The 15,897-nt window shown below is 34.8% G+C and overlaps 1 protein-coding gene across 8 annotated transcripts in view; it reads right to left on the bottom strand.

The window, feature by feature from the left end:
• Positions 1–15,897, bottom strand: part of LOC307169763 (uncharacterized protein) — a 33,593-nt gene that overhangs the window by 14,058 nt on the left and 3,638 nt on the right. The window contains exons 4-13 of one of the 8 annotated variants that reach the window (XR_013823190.1): positions 15,763–15,876; positions 14,729–15,049; positions 13,875–14,165; positions 7,402–11,094; positions 7,225–7,298; positions 7,047–7,126; positions 6,844–6,922; positions 6,655–6,729; positions 6,307–6,416; positions 4,695–5,429 (exon numbers count right to left, since the gene is read on the bottom strand). Coding sequence is in view for 1 of the 8 variants with exons in the window: in XM_079890568.1 (XP_079746694.1) it covers positions 1,238–1,525; positions 13,875–14,165; positions 14,729–15,049; positions 15,763–15,876 (1,014 nt within the window). In the remaining 7 variants the exon portion in view is untranslated. Of the gene's footprint in view, positions 1–1,237; positions 1,526–4,599; positions 5,430–6,306; positions 6,417–6,654; positions 6,730–6,843; positions 6,923–7,046; positions 7,127–7,224; positions 11,095–13,874; positions 14,166–14,728; positions 15,050–15,762; positions 15,877–15,897 lie in introns of those variants that run through there. The other 7 variants (XR_013823193.1, XR_013823188.1, XR_013823189.1 and 4 more) reach the window with 7 other exon arrangements.

The raw sequence follows: 15,897 nt of genomic DNA on the forward strand, positions 1-15,897 counted from the left end.
TTTAATTTACAACCCACAGATGTCAAAATTACCCTGTAACTACATTGCACAAGAACATATTTTGCCAGAAATGTGATAAAAACTTTTATATACAACAGATGTACAATTTTTGCCTGGAATATATACAGAATAGGTACCTGTTAGTTTTAAAATAATTACATTATAAATAATTTGCTTATATATCTGGTTGTACCCCTTTATTACCCAAAACGTAACATATTGTTACCTTATACCTACACGGAGGTACACTATAATTACAGAAACGTACACCGTAATTTCGGTTTACTTACGAAGTTCTTTGCAGGTTGTATATCTGCTTGTTACCCCTTTATTACCCAACACTTAACATATTGTACCCTTATACCTACACGGAAGTACACTATAATTACAGAAACGTACACCGTAATTTCGGTTTACTTACGCAGTTGTTTGCGGGTCGTAATATAAAGTGTTACCAAATATTCTGTAGCCTATTGTGCCGTCAATACTGCCGACGTTGTCTTTGCTGCTATATATTTATGTTTAACATTAAGTATAGGCCTTCCACAACTCTCTCCCCATTATGTTGAATATAATCACCAATGAATGAGGCTTATGTCACCTAACTTAGCAGTGCCGCGCCAGACACGTTTCTGGTATGCAAAGACATGTAAAACGCCACACAACAGAAACGCCACGCAGCCAGTGTGTCTCTGGTCGTAGGGTGCCTGATAATTAAAATGTCAATGATTTCGATGATTAAAACACTCCTGCTCCAAGTAAACCTTTCTTTTGTACCAGTTATTATGACAACCTCTAACTGCACAAACAATCCCGGTCTTCCCCGGAGCCATAACGATGAGTTAGTTGTTACGAACACTTGTTTAATTAACCGCTATGGTGAAAAGTGAGTTAGCGCGCCAGTGACCGGAAGTGCCTGACCGGAAGTCTCGCACAAAATACCGTCAACTGGCTGCGTCCGTATTTCCGTTAAAAATAAGGTGAATACAAATCCACTGGATTAAGTGGGATCCAAAAGTCTGAGACCATTAGTGAAAATGTGTCAATCACTTTTTTTTAAATTAGTTTTTTAAATGTAATTAAAAAAAAAAATTAACTAAAATTTAAACTTTTAAAAAATCTTAAAACTAATCACATAATCTGGAACACTTGGAACTCTGTTCAACCAATCAGATTCAAGGACTGGAGCTTCTGCAAAAATAAATATAGTTGTTATAATAAATGTTGTTCTACTCACCAGGTTGGAGCACATTGAATCTCCTGAATGTGGTCTTTTCTTTGTTGATGATCTGTAGTTTATAATGTCCATATTCTGTGTTTCTGATGTTTTTGATGGTCAGAGATCCAGTCGTCTTGTTCAGCTCCAGTCTTTTTCTGAATAGCTCAGGATCAGCTGTTCTTGAATCAGCTTTAGCAACGAGACAGTTTTTGGCTCCAAACGTCCACAGTATCAGATCATCTGTCTGGATTTCAACACCAATCTCGAGAGGGACATTTTCTCCCTTAGCCACTAATTTTGTCTCGGCTTCATGTTACAGCAACACAGAGAAACAGAGAGTTGCAGAAGAAAAAAAGTGTGAAAAAATTTAGTTTGTAGTTTCTACATCAGATGCATTTAGATGACTCTTTAACCTATTTTTGGCATGTTTGGAGATAGCCAAAGACACTTAGTTATCCATGAACTAATCTCTACATGATTATATTACCTAAATACACAAAATATGATGTAGTCATTTCATGTTTAAAGCAGCATTCAGTAGTTTCCATAGACAGTAAAAGAAATGGACACAGCGACCCCATTGGAACTCAATTGAGACAAGTGAAGCCCATTTTCAGCGATTTCTTAGCACTTCCTTTCCTGACGCGCAGACTCCCCTGTCCCAAATGGCGCACTTCATGCGGACTTTCGGTCTCGTGGACTTGAATTGCGCGTGCTCGCTGAGTCTACGAGTCCGTAGGCCGTCCCATTCAGCATTTTACCGCTCTGAAGTGTGCTCAGCAGCGCCCCCTTTGTACCCTTGAAGCGGTCTTCCGCGAAGCCCGCATAGAAGCAGGCTCCACGCACTTTAACTACCCAGGAATCCTTGCGAAAGGCCAATCAGACAACAGATGGGAGGAGATTTCACTCACGGATAATTGTTGACATGGCTGAGAAGAAAATATTACGGTTTTTATGACCTAAATGTACATTTTACCAGTTGTTACCTACAGTTTATACAAACATTATGGTCATCGACCAGTGGTTGATGTCTCAAACATAATAATAGCGCGTTTAATAATACGATCGCATTATGATTCATTAAATAAATAGAACCGAATGTCAGAGCTTTACTGAGTCATATGTAAACATAGAATATTGAAACCTGTAAATTGAAAAAATTATGTTTAAATTATGTTTTAAAATTGTAATCTTAGTTCAAATGGAACATTATGTAGCCTATTATTATGTACAACTGTATACATAGTTTAAATAAGCATGATATATCTATTGTTTAATGCCCAGGTGATATGCACAATATCAAAATATAGAACTGTAAAATTAGGATGTGTAGTTGACATGCAGATAAGACGTCGGAGCGCAAAAATGTGATTCTCCTGTCCAACAACAACCAGGCCGTTATTTCCGGCGTGCCGATCGAGTCTGTCCCAAAAATACCTCTCAATGCGCCCTTGTGGACTCGCGCCAATGGGCCCTATAGGTCTGCACTACATGACGTCACCAAAGTGTGGACTCTGAGGAAGTCCACAAGTCCGGAGTGTGCCATTTGGGACAGGGCCGAGCAAAGCGTTACACGGACCACGTGAGCAACCCGTCTGTCTTCTAGTAGCTGTGCCAAGAGAAATCTGAATCATTCCCTTCCGAATCTTGCAGAGACGGAAAGTGTGAGTAGGAGCTGTCCATGAGCTTGGAGCAGGAGAAACTTTTGCTAGGTATTCTGATTTATTATATTGTCATTTTGCCTCCACGTCCCCCTGATTGCCCGCGAGCTTCTCTTCCCGTCTATACGGTAATCTCTCTAGTGTGCGACAGAGTCACGTGGTTATGACGCAATCGTTAGCCTATTTTTACAAAAACTGCTTCTACGGGGCCATAACATAAGCTACAAGGTAATGGAGCATTTTATACATTGTCGTGTATCTTTAGAAATAAATAATGGACAAATTGAGTCTTTAAACGCCTCAGATGTAAAGGTTTTTTTATTTTTATTTATTTATTTATTTTAACATAGAAAGGCATTCATAACAGGGATGTTTACAAACATTGACTGAGATTCAATTTACAATCACATTCTATACATAAAAAATAATAATAATAATAATAATAAAAATAAAAAAATTTGTAAGGGAGTAGGGGGTTATATTATGAAACCAAAATCTTCTAATAAAATATACAAAAATCTTGCTTTAGGACTTTTCATCTCTCTTAACATCTCTAGATATATTACAAATTCCTCTTTAAACACCACTAATCTTGGGGGAGTTTTGAAAAATTTACATTTATGAATGTAAAATTTTAACAAAAGTAACAAATTATTTAATACGTATGAAATCTTTTTGTCTTTAAATATCATACCAAATTTAACAATATCCCAAGAGAGGATCAGTCTTACAGGTAGTCTTTGGTGGATCCAGCAAAATACATCATTCCAGAATGTTTGTACCAAATTACACTGAAAAAACAAGTGTTCAACTGTTTCTATCTCCAGATTGCATAATTGGCAAATATTGGAATCCCCAACATTGAATCTTATTCTTAAAAATTCTTTTGTAGGATAAAAATGATTCATAATTTTAAAATGTACCTCTTTACATTTAGGATTTACAGGGAATGTAAGAAAATGTGTTCTAATTTCAGACACTTTTTTCTTATCAAAATGACAAAATATATAAGATCTCTTTACTGGTCCTGGAAAACAACGTTGTATTAAACAATTTCTCAAAAATCTGTTAGAACATTTTTTATCAGTAAAGTTAACATTTTCTATCATAAGATCAGGCAATTTGGGAGTTATTGTTGAATATTTTACTATTTCCTTAACAAAATGTATCATCTGCAATGGGATACCCTTAATAATTTTATCATACATTTTAGGGGAACAACTTACATTGTATTTACCACACATATCATCATAACTCAATATATTCCCTAAGTCATTCATAACATGTGTTAGTGACCATATTCCTTTCTTCCACCAATCATCAATAAATATAGATTTTCTATTCACCACAATACACCTGTTGTTCCAGATAGACATGCACTGTAAAAAAAAATATGCCTCTCCAACATAAAAATTTCTAGTGACCCGTTGCACCTAAAATTTTTAGTTGGCCCAATTTAAGTTGCAGAAACCAACTTCTTTGTGTTGTGCTGACTACCCCTGCATGTAGACTGAGCTTGAAATAGAATGTTGTGTCAATTAAATATTTTCTGTTGACTAAACATAGCTTGTTGGGCCAACAAGCAGACTCAAATTGAAATAAAATGTTGTATTAATTAAATATTTCATGTTGGCCAAAAAGTCTATTTTTCATTAATGTTGGTCAAAAAATCTATTTTTCGTTATTTCAAATAAATAACACACTATGCTCTGATAAAGTACATTTTATGTATTTATTTAAATCCATATGAACTTGTCTGTCATGCTAATAAAATAGCATGGCATATCACTCTTAGTCAATAGCTGTACTGGAAAAACAAATATCTGCTTTACAAAATGAAACTCAGTAACTTACACTTACAGTGTTAAAATGTATTCCGTTAGTAATGTGCATATTTCACACTTTCAAAAGTGTTATTTTAACTCCAAAATGGAGGGAGTCATATATACATTTCAGGAGTGTTAAATTTGACTCAAATTGAGTTTGTATTTATGAGATGTGCTTTTTGACAAAAGGAATCTTTTCAGAAATAAAAGCAAAGCATTTAACCTATTGATAACAATGAATGCACATCAAAACAATCCAGAAAGTTAAAATGTAACCTTAGTCTGGGATCATAGTAGAATTCTGTTCATTGTAATGTTAAAAATAAAGGCAAAATGCAAACAGTTGTTTTAACAAACTAGTTTTTATTAACAAACAAGTCCCTTTACATCATAGGTTAACTTTTAAAATAAATGAAGGCAAAATATAGACATTTCTGCCATCAGAATTATGTGAAAGCTGCTCATCAAATGGTCTGTTATCTCTAATACTTCAAGTCCTGTACATGTCAGTGAATGTAAGTCCTGTGTCAGTGAAGTTGAGTCAATACCTTCGACTTTGCAACAGTACAGCAACAACATTCAACAGATGAAAAACAGTTGCAGGATACGAGTGGATCAGTTGTGTCCAATTGCTAACAGTAAAGTTCAGTGCATAGTTGTTTCACAGAGAAGGAAAGGCTGTGCAGATCCAACTTTCTCGAAAAATCCTGTAGTGCTGGTTCCCTAGAGTAGACAACACAAAACCAGACCATTTACAATTAATATTTGTGTTTTATAAATACAGCAAGTTTATGGTGGAAAAAGTTCAATCATCTTAGACTTTCGTGACTCAAACAATAAACTATTTTGGTTAGATTAAGACTTGAATTTACTGATTTCCAAGTAAATTAAAGACTTAATTCATCCAAAAATATAAATTCTGTCATTAATTATTCACCCTTATGTTGTTCCAAACCAGTAAGAGTTTTGCTCATCTTTGGAACACTTAATGATGATATTTTTTCTGTCCCTTCATCGACAGCCTATTCAACTATCACTTCCAAAGCCACAGAAAGGTATAAAGGAAATCATAAGTAATCATGTGACTCAAGTGGTTTAACCTCAATTTTTTTTTTATGAAGCAACAAGAGTGCTTTGTTTGCACAAAAAAACAACAACAAAAAACTTAACTTTATGTACTAATTATTAATCTTCGATGCACGCTCACTTAACAACATCTGCTTTCGCATCAACAACATGCACAACTCGTAATGTTCTCATGAACGCATGTTGGAAATTTATATTTTCTAAATTAAGTGGTAAATGTTTTGTTGCTGCAAACACAGCACTCGCGTAGTTTAATAAAATGTATGTTAAACCACTGGAGTCGCATGGAGTACTTTAATGATGTACCTTTACACCTTTATGGGGCTTGAACGTGGTATTTGCGTAGACTGTCAATGGAGGGACAGGAAGCTCTCAGATTTCATTAAAAATATCCTCATTTGTGTTGTAAAGATGAAAGAAAGTCTTACATGTTTGGAACGAGATGAGGGTAAGTAATGACATAATTTCCATTTGTAGGTGAACTAACCCTTTAGGAATAAATTTAGACACGCACCTTAAGAAATCTCACTAAATAGTCAGCTGACGGAAGAATCTTTGTTCCCTTCTTGTGGCTTTGTGATGTTGGAGGCAGGTGATGGGCAGAGATTTCCCAATCAGTTGAGTCTAAAATTAAAAAAGCAAGACAACATCTACCTGTCAAATCATGAAAACAATTGGTTTGAAAACTAATTTTATTTAAGGAAAAGGAAAAGTAACTTTTGTAAAGTAATTTGACTGGACAAATTCAAAATGACTGTTATGAAACACAAAAAATCTAGTTATACCAAATAGCAACAAAGCTTTTTTTAAATGTTTATGCACATGATTATCTCAAATGTTATCTGTAAAATCTGACCCTCACCAGGTTCTAGTCTGCACAGCCTTTAAAGACCAAGCCTGGTTAGCCTTAACCACTTGGTGCAGCATGGAAATGCTCCTAGCAAACACAAATAGCAAATACATTTAAACATGAAAGCATATCCAAACATCAACCAAAATTGAATCTGATAAATACATTTTCATAAACATTTAATCTTAAAGAATTACTTACACATTCTAAGAAAATTTGTTTTTCAGTTAACGTTAGGTTTCAGTTAACGTTAGGTTTCAGTTAAGATAAGTTAGGTGTGCTGGCAAACGAAAGTAAAATATGGTTTGAGGATAAATACATTATGATATTTGCACATCACAAATATTGTCATAAAACAAAATAACATTATAAAATACATATTGTAAATGAGTTAAAACACTTACTCTGTGTTTTCACCGTTAAAAGCAAACTCCGTGTCTGCACTGCGTCACGAGTCAAAGAAGATACAGGGCCTAACGTTAGTCTGTGACAAAGGTTTAGGCGCACACATCACATAAATATCGTTATAAAACAATATAATGCCATGAAATACATGTTGTAAATTAGGTTAAAAACACTTACTTTCGGTGTTTTCCCTGTTAACGTTACAAGCAAACCTTCTCGTCGTCAGCTCCGTATTGAGTCAAAGATGTCGCCTTTGAGAAAGGTTTCAGCTCGTTTAAGCACACAGAGCATTTAAATTTCTCTATAAATCAATATGTTATAAAATACATATTGTAAATTAGATAAAACACTTACTTTCGTCGTTTCTCTGTTTAAAAGCAACCTCACCCTGGTCTGCTCCGCATCGCGCGTCAACGAAAATGCCTTTCTGAGAACGATTTAGCCATTTACAGCACATACATATTGTAATAAAACAATATAATGTTATAAAATGCATATATAAATGCGATAAAACACTAAATATCTGTGTTTTCCCTCCTCGTATGCCTTGCATCGTGAGTCAAAGAAAATGGCGTCTGTGAAAAAAGTTTCGTCGCGCTTCTTTGCGCATGCTCAGACGATTGACGCTGTTCCCTCTTGCTCGGCCAACATAATATTTTTTGTGCAACGTTAAAAGTTCTGTGAACACAATTATTTATTTTCTCTTGATGAACATTTTGTAGTACAGTCATGGAAATCATGCAATCATTGACCAAACATATTTTTTCTTTTTTGACACAACCATTATGTTGAGCCAACATGTATTTCCTCATTTGTACAACTTTTCGCATCAATCATTTTTTACAGTGTGTTATGTGGGCTAAAATTGTGTTTAAAAATCAGTTTCCAGTAAAGTAGTACTTGTTGATGGAACGCAGGAAGTTTTATGGGGAGTTTAGACAATTCAAAATCACATTGTAACAGAAAACTAATACCACCACATTTTTTGAATATAGCTGTAGGAATCTGAAACCAAAATGAAGATTTGTTGTTTATAAAAGATTGTAACCACTTAAGTTTTATGACCCCATTCATAATATCAAAGTCAATTGTTTTAAGACCACCTTCATCGTAATCTTTAATCATATCACTTTTACGTATATAATGACTTTTCTTTTTCCATATGAAATCAAAATTTAACTTATTTATTGCCTTTATCTTTTTTGCAGACATTGATAAAGAAAAACAAGGATAAATGAATCTAGAAAGGCTTTCCACTTTCGTTAATAAAATCCTACCAAAGATCGTTATGTCTCTCTGCAACCAATTGTTCATTATTAATCTACATTTCTCTAGATTTTTATCAACATTTAAGTTTTCTAAATTATCCTTTTCCTTAGATAACCAAATACCTAAGTATTTAATTTCATTTTTTACTGGGATATTGTATAATGATATATTAGGGTGATCATGGATGGCCAATAGCTCGCATTTTGACATGTTCAACCATAAACCTGAAGCTTTTGAAAAAATCATTATAGACTGGAGTGCTAAGGGAATTTGCTGCTCATTTCTTAAAAAAAGAGAGTCGTATCATCAGCAAATTGACTAATGATAAAATGATTCCCTTCTAAATTGATGCCCGATATGTTGCTCACTTTGATTAAAATAGACAACATTTCTGCAACCATGATAAAAAGTAAAGGTGAGCAGCTACAACCTTGCCTAATACCTCTTTCAACCAGGAATCTTGAACATGTACCTTGAGTAAGAGCTACAGAGCTGTTTATGTCTTTATATAGCATTCTTACTATACTTATAAATTTTGGACCAAAACCAAAGTGTTCAAGAGTTTGAAAAATAAAAGGGTGTTCCACCATGTCAAAGGCCTTATAAAAATCCAAAAATAAAATAAACCCATCTTCTTCAATTAATTGACTATATTCAATCAGATCAAAAATGAACCTAATATTATTATGAATTGATCTATCCTTTAAAAAACCTGATTGTGTCACACTGATAATTTGTGATATTCCAGTTTTCAATCTATAAGCCAAAGTCATAGTAAATAGTTGTAATCCGTATTTAGAAGTGTTATGGGGCGTAAATGATCTAATAATCTCTTATCTTTACCTGGTTTTGATAACAAAATTATAAGGCCTTGCTTCATAGTAGATAAAAGTTCATTATTCCTTATACACTCCTGTAAAGCTTCCAACAAAATAAATTTTAGGTCCTCCCAAAAATGTTTATAAAAATCTATGGTTAAACCATCAGGACCGGGTGATTTACCAGGTCTGCTCTTTTTAACAGCTACATCAAGTTCTTGTACGGTTATTTCTGATTCACAAACTTATTTAAACCCACTATCAATTGATGGTATATTATTTTTTATCATCTGAAAAAAAGAATTAGAAATACTAGGGGAAAATGATGACGAATACAATTTAGAGTAAAAATTAAATACCTCTTTTACTATTATGTTATGATCTGAGTGCTCTACTTGATTCACAATTAAACAGTTAATCGAATTTCTTTCTTGATGCCTTTTTTCCAGATTGACAAAGTATGAACTATTTTTTTCCCCCTCTTCCATCCACTTAGCCCTGGATCTCACATAAGCCCCTTTTGCCTTTTTAATATACAATTCATCTAAAATAGAGTGTAATTTAGTAAGTTTTTGTCTCTCCTCTTCTGACATAATGGGTTGACAACAACATTTATTAATCTCTTGAATCAACTGAAATTCTTTTTCTCGTTTCTTTTTTATCAGATTTTTACTAAATGTAATTGAATATTCTCTCAATTTATGTTTTAAGTATTCCCATTTAATACCACTCTGCATTCTTTTTACTTTAAAATCAGCTATTATTTTTTTTATATATGCACATAAGTCCTTATGATTTAGTAAGTCTGCATTAAATGTCCAATACCCTTTAGTTTTAGAAGATTTCTTATTCTGTTCTAAGATTAGATTGATTACACTATGATCTGTTAAGGGGGCACCTGAAATACTACATTTAGTTGCATAACTTGAAAGAGTCTCAGATCCTAGCCAATAATCGATTCTCGATTTTGATGTGGCATTTGGTTTGAACCAAGAAAAGTGTCTGGAAGTGGGGTTTAATTTTCTCCATATATCAGTTAATGAATTTGATAAACAGAAATCTTGAATAATATAGTTTGTATGAGAATTACTAAATTTAAAAGGATGTCGATCCATAAATTCGTCTGGTGTCATGTTGAAATCGCCACCAGTTAAAACATATTCTGTAGGATATCTCATTTTTAGGTCATTTATGACAACTGTTACAGTCTCCAGAAGATCCTTATTTTGGGAGCGGGCATTATATCCATACACATTAGTCAAGATGAAAAATATTTCGTCCAACTGTAATACCACTGCGAGCCAATGACCATCCACATCAGCCCTGTGAGTAATAATTTTACCAGGGCATTTATTCATGCAAACAGCGACACCTGCAGATCTACTTGACCCATGACTGAAAAACATGTCATCCCCCCACTGTTTTTTCCAAAAGGCTGCATCTTCCGATTCTGAATGAGTTTCCTGTAAAAACAAACAGTGTGATTTTTGACTTTTGCAAAATAAAAAAATTGCCTTTCTTTTAACAGAATCCTTTAAACCCCTACAATTCAAGGATGAAAACGAGATGCTCGATTTTAACGTGAACATGAACAAATTGAACAAAAAAGGAATTAAAAAATTGAATTTAACAAAAATAAAAGTACAGTCTGTTGCAACACAGACTAAAATGTAAAGCTTGTGAGATAGAAACCAAAGTCCCGTTTCCTTTTCAGACCATCTCACCTCATATTAACAAGAAACAGTTAATACCCACTCAAGAAATACGTTTACCATCGATGTACCCAAATGGGCCTCTAAAGCCAGCTGCTTTGCCTTCCTTCCTGGCTTGTTCGATTCTTGGCCATATCTCACGTCTTAAGAGTCTATCTTCTTTCGTCAAATCCTCCGCAAAGCGAATGCCAGCTTCCTTGCATACCGAAGACATCTTGGTTCTTTTCCATATTTCGTCGCGGACCATCCTGCGAGCGAAGAGAATGATCACCTCTCTGGGACGACTTTGCCTCATCCACAGCCTCTGACATGCTAGCAGCAAACTCCGGCGTTATCTTGCCAAGCAGTTGGATCACATCATCTCTTATCCGTTCATTGGAGTTCTCCTTGAGACCTTTTACGTGAAGACACCACCTTCTTTTGTACCGTTCCTCTTCCAACACACGAACTTTCAGATCATTATTGACTTCAGTAAGTGTTTCAATTTGTTTTTCCATCGTTTTTATTTTGTCTTTGCATTCTTTTAACTCCTGTGCATTTATTTGTACAGATTTGGCGACGCTAGCGATCATCGCACTGTGTTGCTTCATTTGCATGCTTATTTCCTCATGCTGAACATCTACCTTGGTTCCAAGTGCTTTGATAGCATCCAAAATAGCCAAATTGGACACATAATTTTCCTCATTTTTAGTCGGCTTTTTAGATTTTTTACCTTTCTGTGGTTTACATGGTGTGGGTGGGTCAGAGTCAGTACCACGCTCCCTTTTGCTTGAACCTGCGGTTATGTCCATTGCGTAACAGTGTTCCTCAACATCAATCATGGTTATAACAGCTTGGGGTGTGTTTCACTTACGACATTAGCAGGTGAGAATGGAATATAATTTATCAAACTTAATAAACTTGGGATTAAATGTGAGAGCACGTCGTAAATGCGACTACTCAGTGCGCCATCTTGCCGGAAGTCCCTCAGATGTAAAGTTATTCGCTGTCAAAGTGACGCCAAAATGAATGGGAGTCAATGGGATGCTAACGCAAGTGAAGTTCCGCTACAAGATGTCGGCACCCGGCCGACTTCAACTTCTGGTCGACTTCCTTCCCGCCTGGGTAGTTTCGGGATTTCTTCGCTATATTCTCGCTTTTTGCTCGCAGGTTTCTCTCTAGAGCTCCCCCCACAGCTTCGGAATAGATATTTGACAACACTGTTGTAAATATATTGACAACACATTCTCATACCAGAGGCTTGTAGATCAACGACATCAAAGCAGATGGGACATTCTTTAAAACGTCTTCTTCATTCGGGTTCGGACAGCGTGAGGGAGCGCAATAATGACAGCATTTTAGCAGATTTCTTTTGGCCGTAAGGCAATTGTTTACATCGCGAGACCTGATATCACGCGATACTTCCTGACGCGGCGGCCAGCGGCCCGCCGCCCAAAAGTTGCAAGTGCGGATTTTCTGCTCACGGGCACCAGGGGGTGCAAACGACCACCATTCAACCCGAAATAAGTAATATAACCATTCCAATGACTCCGAAGCTGTTCGGTTAAGGTAAAAAAGTTACTTAGTTCACCTTTAAGCCATGACATGATTGATTTATTGCCATAAAACTCTTTGACTATGTGTTAATAGAGTAGATACTGAGACTTCAATTAGACCTAATGCTGGCTTCAGAAGTTTTGTCCATTTTAAAGATTGACAAATGTGAATGTGAACTGCTCCTGTTGGGCTTTATTTTGTTATAATTACCAGCTGACTGTACATTTTCCCTTATTTAGAACAGACACTGAATAAATAATTATGATGACTTGAGAAAGCCAAACTTCAAACATTTAACACTTCTCAAGCCAACATCAATGTTTGTCTTGACAAACTTATTAATATAGTTATACTTGTTATTATACAATGTACAGGAAGAAATAAGATATACAGTGCAATGCATAAGTGAATACACCCATGCTAAAGTTGACTAAAAAGAGGAATAAAAAATCATATTTTGGAAATTGAACTTAATGCCTTAATTTAAAAAATTAGGAAAAATCCAACCTTTAAGGACACCAATTTTCTTTGTGAATGAATAATGTATCGTAAATAAATAAATGTTCTTCCTTAAAATACATGGTGCATAAGTGAGTACACCTGAGTACGCATGTTAAATTCCCATAGAGGCAGGCAGATTTTTATTTTTAAGTATTTAAAAAAAAAAAAAATTTAGGATACTATGCATCCTGATAAAGTTCCCTTGGCCTTTGGAATTAAAATAGCCCCACATCATCACATAGCCTTCACCATACCTAGAGATTGGCATGGTTTTATTTCAGTTAGCCTAATAGCTAGTTTTATTTGCATTGAGAGATGATCTTATGGAAAGTACCCCATGCCAATCTCTAGGTATGGCGAAGGCTATGTGATGATGTGGGGCTATTTTAATTCCAAAGGCCAAGGGAACTTTATCAGGATGCATAGTATCCTAAAAATTTTTTTTTTTTAAATACTTAAAAATAAAAATCTGCCTGCCTCTATGGGAATTTAACATAGGGGTGTACTCACTTATGCACCATGTATTTTAAGGAAGAACATTTATTTATTTACGATACATTATTCATTCACAAAGAAAATTGGTGTCCTTAAAGGTTGGATTTTTCCTAATTTTTTAAATTAAGGCATTAAGTTCAATTTCCAAAATATGATTTTTTATTCCTCTTTTTAGTCAACTTTAGCATGGGTGTCTAAACTTATGCATTGCACTGTATATCATATACTGTGATATATCACAGTATATGATTTTATCTGACCTGTATACAAATCCACTCACTGGATTAAGTGGGATCCAAAAGTGAAAATGTGTCTTTAACTTTTTTTTAAATTAGTTTTTTAAATGTAATTTAAAAAATCCTTTTATTAGAAGAACTTTTTAAAAAACTCTAAAAATAATCACATAATCTGGAACTCTGTTTGACCAATCAGATTCAAGGACTGGAACTTCTGAAAAAATAAATATAGTTGTTATAATAAATGTTGTTTTACTCACCAGGGGCGAGCACGATGAATCTCCTGAATGTGGTCTTTTCTTTGTTGATGATCTGTAGTTTATAATGTCCATATTCTGTTTTTGTGATGTTTTTGATGGTCAGAGATCCAGTCGTCTTGTTCAGCTCCAGTATGTTTCTGAATCTCTCATCAATACAAGTTTTACTTGAATCAGCTCTAGCAACGAGACAGTTTTTGAGTCCAAACGTCCACAGAATCAGATCACCTGGCTGGATTTTAACACCAGTCTTGAGAGGGACATTTTCTTCCTCAGCCACTGATTTCGTCTTGGCTTTATGTCACAGCAGAGCACAGAAACAGAGAGTTGCAGAAGAAAAAAGTGTGAATGAATTTAGTTTGTAGTTTCTACATCAGATGCATTTAGATGACTCTTTAACCTATTTTGGCATGTTTAGAGATAGCCAAAGACACTTAGTTATCCATGAACTAATCTCTACACGATTATATTACCTACATTCACAAATCATTTTCTACATTATGCAATATTACACTGTCATCCTGTCCTCGGGTCATTAATTTGACGCAAAACTTTTTTTATTGTATTTTTTTATTTAGTGTTCGTCAGAGTGGTCCAAGACCCTAGGGCTTTTGTCGCACTTGAACCACGAAAATGACTGGATTCGAGGAGTTTTGTGAATTTTACATTTTAAATTTTTAAAAAGTAACAAATCCTTCTCTCACGGGTCAATTTAACCCCTTAGGAAAGAATGGAATTTGAGGAATGCTTCAGTTTACATGGAAAAACCTAAATATGCATATATGCAACGAGTCGTGTTGTGCATTCCAGCCTTTAGTGCAAAACCGTTAACACATTTAAAGACTTGGTATACTCACCAGTCACCATAACAATGAATCTGTTGTGTTTGGTTCTCATTTTGCTCCTGATCTTGAGTCTATAGATTCCCGCATGAAGGGTTTTGATGTCTGTGATGGTGAGATCTCCAGTCTGAGAATTCAGTGTCAGTTTGTTTATGAATCTCCCATCAGCACCATCATATATAGAGGTCTCTTTAGTCTCTTTATTGATTTCAGCTATGAGAATTTCTTCACTTTCATCTTTATAATACCACTGTATCTTGTCATCTTTGTGTAGTTCAGGAACACCAGCTGGTAGACAGAGAGATTCTCCCTCCTCCACTTTCTTGTTCTCAAACACTATCACAGCAACACATAGAAATGGACAACAGAAATGTGTTCATGAGGTCAAGTGCTGCATAGGTGGCATAATTGCATTTATACAGAAATTACAATTGCAGAAATAATGTTAGAAAATTAATTAATTAAATATTAACTGTACAAAGATGCCTTGTGAGACATAAAGGATGATTTGTAAGGTGAATTAATTGATTCACCCAGAATCAAGATAGTTCTACAAAATAAATGTGAAAACAGAAAATCTGCTGATGCAGAATTTAACACCCCCATTACAATCCCATTTAGACTCAGCTGAGATCACAGGCACGCAAAATAATAATAATAATAATAATAATAATAATAATAATAATAATAAAAAACATACTATTTGCATATCATACATATCATACTATAACATATAATTTTATGCTCCAATTAGAGAATTTAATAGACCACCTGCTGAAATGTTTTTCATCTAATTTCCCATTCAAAATACTGAACCAAGTAATGGACTCCATCAGTGATCTGAAGCTTTATAGTGTCAGATCTTAATATGAGAAGCTATTGTAAAACTGACAGTATATTTCCTCTAATATCACAGATGTTCATTAATTATTGCAGTATGATCAATCAGAAAGCAGAAACCATTCAAAAAATCATATTACACATTTAAACGCTACTATAGCATAAATAAAGCTCGTTGTTGTCTAGCTTGTATAAATTGTAATACTTACCCCCTTGTTCTTTTAGCTTAGAGATCGTGCAGTGAAGGTAAATCACAACTACAACCAGAACCAGCAGAACAGCAACAGTTATTCCTGCTATTGCACCTGGAGACAGACCCGGATCTGGAACAGATAAAGAGAGAT

This window comes from Squalius cephalus (assembly GCF_949319135.1).
Source record: "Squalius cephalus genome assembly, chromosome: 13".
In the NCBI taxonomy this organism is placed as follows: Eukaryota; Metazoa; Chordata; class Actinopteri; order Cypriniformes; family Leuciscidae; genus Squalius; species Squalius cephalus.